At 45.8% G+C, this 8,474-nt stretch overlaps 1 protein-coding gene across 1 annotated transcript in view; it reads left to right on the plus strand.

The window, feature by feature from the left end:
* Positions 1-4,770, plus strand: part of DYRK4 (dual specificity tyrosine phosphorylation regulated kinase 4) — a 48,631-nt gene extending 43,861 nt beyond the window's left edge. The window contains exons 14-16 of the mRNA XM_070370095.1: positions 662-791; positions 3,128-3,303; positions 4,458-4,770. Of these exons, the coding sequence (XP_070226196.1) occupies positions 662-791; positions 3,128-3,303; positions 4,458-4,702 (551 nt within the window). The 3' untranslated portion in view covers positions 4,703-4,770. The remainder of the gene's footprint in view (positions 1-661; positions 792-3,127; positions 3,304-4,457) is intronic.
* Positions 4,771-8,474: the final 3,704 nt, after the last annotated feature.

Below are 8,474 nucleotides of genomic sequence, written 5' to 3' on the forward strand. Positions count from 1 at the left end.
CCAGCCAAGTTTGGTCATTGCAATTATGGACAAAATGTTCACATGATTGTAAAAAAAAAAAAAAGAAATTAATTTGCTTGTGTGGTTTGTACATGAGTTCTAAGAGAAAATTCCTTCTCCTAAAATGACTTTCTTGTTATTCCCCATGGATGTCCCAAATTCTCACATTTTGGGATAAGTGAAGGAAGGAACAGGGGCAGAGATAAGCCAAGAATGGACAGTATCCTTTTTGTTCAGAGCTGAATGTTTCTGTCATTTCATATTTACTTTAAAATGTTTTATTATTTTATTATTATTGTTATCGTCATCATCATCATTATCATCATAATGATTATTTTACGTTGGTTGAGGTTAAATCATTGAAATCATTTAATTGATGCTGGGAGGAGGTGGTGGGAAGGAGGCTCAGAACTTATGGAGTAGTAGGAAACGTTGTTTGTAAATTGTGTTCATTGGATTGGTTTACACGTGGTTATTTCACACCGGCTGGGGCTTCGGGATGTGTTTGTGTGGGGGTTGGCGGGGGAGGGGGCGGTGTGGGACCGAGCAGGGGAAGGCTGCAGAGACCTCGCCAAGAAGCAGCCCGGTCGAGTGAACAGCTGTGATGTGATCAGTGCGTATTTACACCTGGAACTAAACACAGAATGTTGTATCTCTAAAGATTCCAAAGGTTTTCCTAAAAATATAACCAACAACAGGGGGAAAAAGAGATACCCGGATTCCAAGGATCTCACCGTGTTGCTGAAAACCTGCGACACCAGCTTCCTGGACTTCCTCAGGCGGTGCTTGGTGTGAGTTTGTCAGGGTGTCTTTGATTCTGGGGTTTCCTCTTCAGCTCTGTCCTTTCCCACACGTTTGCGGGTGAAAGTCTGGGAGGCAGTGATGACAGCACAATGAACACAGACCATAGAGCTTCAGGGTCTACAAGGTGCTTCCCCATCCATTGCCTGATCAGGCTGCATCCACCCACCCGTCGTCCTGTGTGATCGGTGGGGCAGATGACTTAATCTGTTTTGAGACTCAGAGGCTGACGCTCAGAGAGGTTAAGTGACTGCCGTGGAGCACGCAGCGTGTGGGTTGAGCTCTCTTGCTTCCTTGGCCTGACTGTCTGGCAGCGAGGTTGTAGGCATGTCCTCAGTGTCTCCTACTTCACGAACTGAAGCCAAGGTCTTCACGGAGCCTGTTGTAACTGTTTGAATCCACACCCAATATAAGCTGGTTTTAGTGCCCTCCCTGGAGAGGGCGATGGCACCCCACTCCAGTACTCTTGCCTGGAAAATCCCATGGATGGAGGGGCCTGGTGGTCTGCAGAGTCGGACACGACTGAGTGACTTCACTTTAAGTTTTCACTTTAATGCATTGGAGAAGGAAATGGCAACCCACTCCAGTGTTCTTGCCTGGAGAATCCCAGGGATGGGGGAGCCTGGTGGGCTGCCGTCTATGGGGTTGCACAGAGTCAGACACGACTTAAGTGACTTCACTTTCACTTTTCACTTCCATGCATTGGAGGAGGAAATGGCAACCCACTCCAGTGTTCTTGCCTGGAGAATCCCAGGGATGGGGGAGCCTGGTGGGCTGCTGTCTATGGGGTCGCACAGAGCTGGACACGACTGAAGAGACTTAGCAGCAGCAGCGCCCTACCCACCCATTCCCCTATAATTTAGAATCTAAATCCTCTCATGTGAGAGAATTAGGGAAAGGGTGATCTAGAAAACATTTAATATGTACAGTTTTTTAGTATCTATAGGCATATTTTGAACCTTAGAAAGTAGGTACTTCTGTACTTCAGTCAAGTCATAGGAAAAAAAAAACAGCACAGAAATCATTTTAGAACAGGACCTAGTTTAGAAGGTATTTAGAAAGTACTAGCTATTGTCACTAGTTTAAAAAGTCTTTTTTACTTGGCTGTTCTGGGTCTTAGCTGTGGCACGTGGGATCTTTGATCTTCATAGACTGTGCAGGATCTTTCAGCTGTGGCATGTGGGCTCTAGGGACGGACCAGGGATCGAACCCAGGCCCCCTGCATTGGGAGTGTGGAGTCCTAATTACAGGACCCCCAGGAAAGATCCTATGGTCACTATTTTTACAGAGGTTGAGACTTTCCTGGCGGTCCAGTGGTCAGGACGCTTCGCTTCCCATGCATAGCATGCAGGTTCAATCCCTGTTTAGGGAACTAAGATCTCACAGGCTGTGTGGTGTGGCCAAAAAATGAAAATTAAAAAAGAACTTTAGAGAATATAAGAAAAGGTTCCTGAGAAGTGAATCTCGGCTCAGTCAAAATGAAGAACTTTTAAAGAACTGGAGTATTTAAAAGTTAGAATAGCTAGTTCTGTGAGTTAGTGCCTGCTCACCAAAATTACTTTTTTTGCCTTTCTTAAGGCAAGATGACTCCGTGGTGGGTGTTCTGTCAAATATATTTTGTTACTACATTAGAAGTTTGGATTACCACCAAGTCCCCCTTACAATCTTAATATTCTAGCATTCTTTCATTTTCTTTGTGATGTATTTGGAGGTCCAAATTCCATAGTTTGGGAATAGCAATTAAGTATCTTCATTTTGGTGTTCTTAGTCTATTAGATCCTGAGGTCCATTGGTTTAGACGTTCTATACTATTTCTTGGAATTGCTAGGAACTCTGGAAGCCTTGGGCTCTGAGATTTTCCTTGGCTTTTTATACACATTTTCTAAAAAGATCACTTCTACTTGTTGCTTCCAGGTACTTCAAAATGAGGGCTTCCCTGGTGGCTCAGCAGTAAAGAATCCGCCTGCAATGCAGGAGACCTGGGTTCAGTCCTTGGGTCGGGATGATCCCCTGGAGGAGGGCATGGCAACCCACTCCAATATTCTTGCCTGGAGGGCTCCATGGACAGAGGAGTCTGGTGGACTATAGTCCACGTGGTCACAAAGAGTCAGACACACACACACACACACACACACACACACTTTAACATTGTATGTCATAATCTCTGTTCTGTGGTATCTCTGAGTTACAACATAGCTTAAATGGGTTCTGTAAAAATGAACCATCTTTATATTTTATTTAGGTTTTTTTTGGGGTCTTTGAGAGTATTTCATTATTAAAAAGGGAAATAGAACCCTAACCGGTCCTGGGCTTTGTTGGTATGTAGCTGGGAGCCCTCTCTTCGCATGACCCCTGACCAGGCGCTCAAGCATGCTTGGATTCATGAGCCTCGGAACCTCAAAGCTCGGCCCAGGCTTCAGACCTTGAGGAAAACGAGTCTCTGTTTCCCCTCTGAATCCAGGAAGGACAAGGTTCAAGCACAGCATCACTCTGGCAAAAAAGGTACAGCCCCTCGAATAGCCCATTCTGTCTTCATAATCCCAAGGAAATCAGGTGGCTCTGGAGGACCACATGTCAATTTCTCTGAGCTCAGCTTTGGTTAATTACTCTGGTTTCATCACGACCAGCCAGCCATTTCTTTCTTTTTTTAAAAGATTTTTGATGTGGACCATTTAATGTCATTATTGAATTTGTTACAACATTCCTTGCTTCTGCTTTTCTTTTTTTTCATGTTTTGAATTTTGGCTGCGAGGCATGTGGGATCCTAGCTCCCCAACCAGAAATGTAACCCACAGCCCCTGTACTGGGAGGCGAAGTCCTAACCACTGGATCTCCAGTGGCAGTCCTGGCCTGCCATTTCTTCATTTGGGAATTTTCCTCTTTCAGGAAACTTGGTTGTGGCCAGGTTCTCCTTTTTATTCCCTCTCATCATTAGGAATTTCCATTTTTCTCCTATCTTCATTCTCTTTCCTCCCCTTTTCTTTCAATCTGTCCTCCTGTGCGTACCCTATAATTACCTTTTGAATTTTTACCAGACAGATTACAAAACTATGCAAATATCTTTTATCAGCAATATAACCTCGGGGTTATGTACTTGATCACTGGAGTCAGGATAGCTGGGATAAATTCTTGCCCCACCACTCACCAGGAGTGAGCCCTTGGGCAATTTACTTAACCTCTCTGTTCCTCAGTTTCTCCATTTATGAGAATGAGAGTAAGGCTGATTCTGTCTAGCTGAAGGAAAGAGTGAAGGACTCAGTAACTGTCAAGAGCTTAGAATGATGGGCTTCCCCTGTGGGTCAGTGGTAAAGAATCCACCTGCAGGAGATGCAGGAGACCCGCGTTTGATCCCTGGGTTGGGAAGATCCCCTGGAGAAGGGCATGGCATCCCACTCCAGTATTCTTGCCTGAAGAATCCCATGGACAGAGGAGCCTGGTGGACTACAGTCCATGAGGTTGCAAAGAGTCAGACAGGACTCAGTGACTGAGCACGCATGCTTAGAAGGATGTCTGGCACGTAGAATGTGCTTTACCAATGAACCGCTTTTGTATCGTTACCACCAGGGTTTCCCAGAAGTGATTTAGAACCTGTTGGACAGTTAGGACATAACTCACGTTTGAGCACTTACTTGTTCCCGCTGTCTTCTCCTTGGCAGATGTGGGCCTTCAAGTAGAGGCTAAAGACAAAATCAAAGATGGCGCCACCAAACAGGATGAGAATCGAGGCAATCAGCAAGGCTCTGGCCAGCACATGGCAGAGGTGATCCAGCTGCCTCATCTGGCAGAAGCTTCCGGAAAGCCAGAGGTGGCTGTTGGGCCAGCGGAATCCAAGACCTCCGCAGGACAACAGAACAAAAAGTCCTCCCCCAAGAACACAAATGCTTTACCGCCTATTGTGTGACCCGAGCGGAGGGTGTGTCTGCTCTTTCCCCACCCTCCCTGTGATTTGTATTAGAGACAGTGCTTATATTGTACAATACTTAAGATGGTTGGTTTTTTGTTTTTTGTTTTTTTTTTTAACCCATAAAGGTTTGTTTAAAAAAAAAAAAAAGGACCTCTATTCACCTGGCTGATTGGCATGATTTCTGTGATGAGGGATTGGAAAGAATGTCCTTGCACCCAGGCTTCTTCCTTATGCCCTTAACCAAATAAACAATGGGTGCATGGGGTAGGGTGGGGATTGGGGGGTGGTGGGAATGTTACTGACCAGAGTTCTTGGCCCTCCCCAATAACTAGAAATTGACTGGAGGCCAGAGAGGAAATTCAGGCAAAGTTTTATCTGGGTCCCTGCTGCTGGAGTGGGGGGCAAGCACAAACAGCAGATTCCCTTGCTCACTCCCTGGGTGAAGGGAGCTGGGTCCTTAAGTGTGGGGTAAGGGTACAGGGTATGGGTGTGTCCAGGGTTTGGGCTGGAGGAGTGGCTTGCCCAGCTCTTAGGTGGTGGTGTGGGCAGGGGATATGCTCAGTACCCTGCTTTTGCTCCTGACGCCTGTTTTGGCTCCAGGCCCTTCAAAGGTGACAGTGGATTTGTTGGTCTCTTTGTATCTTTTGGGTCCAGAATTTGCCCCCAGCTGTGCATCAGATCAGATCAGATCAGTCGCTCATTCGTGTCCAACTCCTTACAACCCCATGAATCGCAGCACGCCAGGCCTCCCTGTCCATCACCAATTCCCAGAGTTCACCCAGACTCCCGTCCATTGAGTCAGTGATGCAATCCAGCCATCTCATCCTCTGTCGTCCCCTTCTCCTCCTGCCCCCAATCCCTCCCAGTATCAGAGTCTTTTCCAATGAGTCAACTCTTCACATGAGGTGGCCAAAGTACTGGAGCTTCAGCTTTAGTATCATTCCTTCCAAAGAAATCCCAGGGCTGATCTCCTTCAGAATGGACTGGTTGGATCTCCTTGCAGTCCAAGGGACTCTCAAGAGTCTTCTCCAACACCACAGTTCAAAAGCATCAATTCTTCAGTGCTCAGCCTTCTTCACAGTCCAACTCTCACATCCATACATGACCACTGGAAAAACCATAGCCTTGACTAGACGAACCTTTGTGGGCAAAGTAATGTCTCTGCTTTTGAATATGCTATCTAGGTTGGTCATAACTTTCCTTCCAAGGAGTAAGCGTCTTTTAATTTCATGGCTGCAGTCACCATCTATAGTGATTTTGGAGCCCAGAAAAATAAAGTCTGACACTGTTTCCACTGTTTCCCCATCTATTTCCCATGAAGTGATGGGACCGGATGCCATAACCTTCGTTTTCTGAATGTTGAGCTTCAGGCCAACTTTTTCACTCTCCATTTTCACTTTCATCAAGAGGCTTTTTAGTTCCTCTTCACTTTCTGCCATAAGGGTGGTGTCATCTGCATATGTGAGGTTATTGATATTTCTCCTGGCAATCTTGATTCCAGCTTGGTTTCTTCCAGTCCAGCGTTTCTCATAATGTACTCTGCATATAAGTTAAATAAGCAGGGTGACAATATACAGCCTTGACAAACTCCTTTTCCTATTTGGAACCAGTCTGTTGTTCTATGTCCAGTTCTAACTGTTGCTTCCTGACCTGCATACAAATTTCTCAAGAGGCAGATCAGGTGTTCTGGCATTCCCATCTCTTTCAGAATTTTCCACAGTTTATTGTGATCCACACAGTCAAAGGCTTTGGCGTAGTCAATAAAGCAGAAATAGATATTTTTGTGGAACTCTCTTGCTTTTTCCATGATCCAGCGGATGTTGGCAATTTGATCTCTGGTTCCTCTGCCTTTTCTAAAACCAGCTTGAACATCTGGAAGTTCACGGTTCACATATTGCTGAAGCCTGGCTTGGAGAATTTTGAGCATTACTTTACTAGCATGTGAGATGAGTGCAATTGTGCGGTAGTTTGAGCATTCTTTGGCCTTGCCTTTGTTTGGGATTGGAATGAAAACTGACCTTTTCCAGTCTTGTGGCCACTGCTGAGTTTTCCAAATTTGCTGGCATATTGAGTGCAGCACTTTCACAGCATCATCTTTCAGGATTTGGAATAGCTCAACTGGAATTCCATCACCTCCACTAGCTTTGTTCGTAGTGATGCTTTCTAAGGCCCACTTGACTTCACATTCCAGGATGTCTGGCTCTTACACATGGTTGTCTTTAGTCCCATACAGTTTCTTTGTATTTTGTTGCTGGAGGAGAGGTGTGTCCAGGTGCAAGCACTGCAGCTAAGGGTCCCAGGTCCCAGTCTGTCTCAGGAAGAGAGCTAAGTACTCAATGTTACAGCATCACTAGTAAAAGTGAAAGTGTTAGTTGCTCAGTCATGACTCTCTGTGACCCCATGGACGATAGCCCACCAGGCTCCTCTGTCCATGGGATTCTTTAGGCTCCTCAGTCCAATACTGGAGTGAGTTGCCAATTTCCTTCTCCAGGGGATCTTCCCGACCCAGGGATTGAACCTGGGTCTCCTGCATTGCAGGGAGATTTTTTACCATCTGAGTCACCAGGGGAGCATCACTAAGAGTACTAAAAGAACAGCATCACTAAGAGAACCCTAAATAATAATCAACTTTTCCCCTCTTGTCCGAGTTAACCTATGCCAGTTAGAATTCTGGTATGGGAATGATAGAAGCCAAGTTCCAACTCATTTAAACAACAGGGCATTTATTGGTTTTAATGACTGTGGGGAATCAGGATGGGTAAACGGAGACACAGCAGGACCTAGGAATTCAGACAAGATCATGGAGCTCAGATGCTCTCGCCCCCTGTTAGTCTTGCTTCATTTATGGTTGACTTCATTCTGAAGAGAAGCTCTGCCCAGAAGTTAAGATGACCACTATCTTCCCATCAAAAGTAGCAGTCTTCCTGCTAGGAGGAAAGTCTCAGAAGTAATTGGATTTGAACCCATCACTGCACCTGAGATATTGGGGTCCTCCAGTTGGCCAGCCGGGATTACAAGCCCACAGTGTGGTGGTGGCAATACCATGACTGATGCTTCTCTAAGACCATGTGGAGCCGGGGATGACAGGTTTCCCGAAGGTCGGAAGATGAGCAAGCTACTGGATGTGTCCACTCATCCACCACCTGCCCTTCTAGTCTGCCTATGTGAACTCACAGTTTGTATATCGTTATAATTACAGTACAGATAAATGTGTGCAAAAGAAACTCAAGATCATAACATCAGAAAGAGCCTGGGATATATACCTGGCTTCATAGTTTTCTCACCGTGTCATAGTCCATGAAGGGAGGCATTGGGTGATTGAAGCCATTGGGTTTGGGTGAGATCACCTGGGGAAGATGACTGAGAACAGTGGAGGGTCAAGAGGGTGAACTCCTGGGAGAGAGAAACATGTAAGGGGTTGAGTAGAGCCCCAGAGACATGCAGAAAAATAGGAAACCTAGAAACCAGAGGAGGAAGTTTCTAGAAGGAAGGATGGAGAATGTAAAATTGCTGGAGAACATATAATTCAGAAAGTGCTTCTAAAGTGGGGTGATATGGACATTAAGTCAGAGCAGTGTCCTAACAGGTGACTTGTCCCACGTCTTCTATCTGGAGAGGTACAGGACTGGCCACTGAACCCAGGTCCTCTGGACCTTTTTGGACCCCGAGAGTCTGCAACCAAGGATAAAGGTGAGATGGACAGTTCTGGGGAGAATAGGACAAGGAGCCAGGTCCTGGTAGCCTAATTTAAAGGATTCAGATTGGATAT

This window comes from Bos mutus, chromosome 5 (assembly GCF_027580195.1).
Source record: "Bos mutus isolate GX-2022 chromosome 5, NWIPB_WYAK_1.1, whole genome shotgun sequence".
Taxonomy (NCBI): domain Eukaryota; kingdom Metazoa; phylum Chordata; class Mammalia; order Artiodactyla; family Bovidae; genus Bos; species Bos mutus.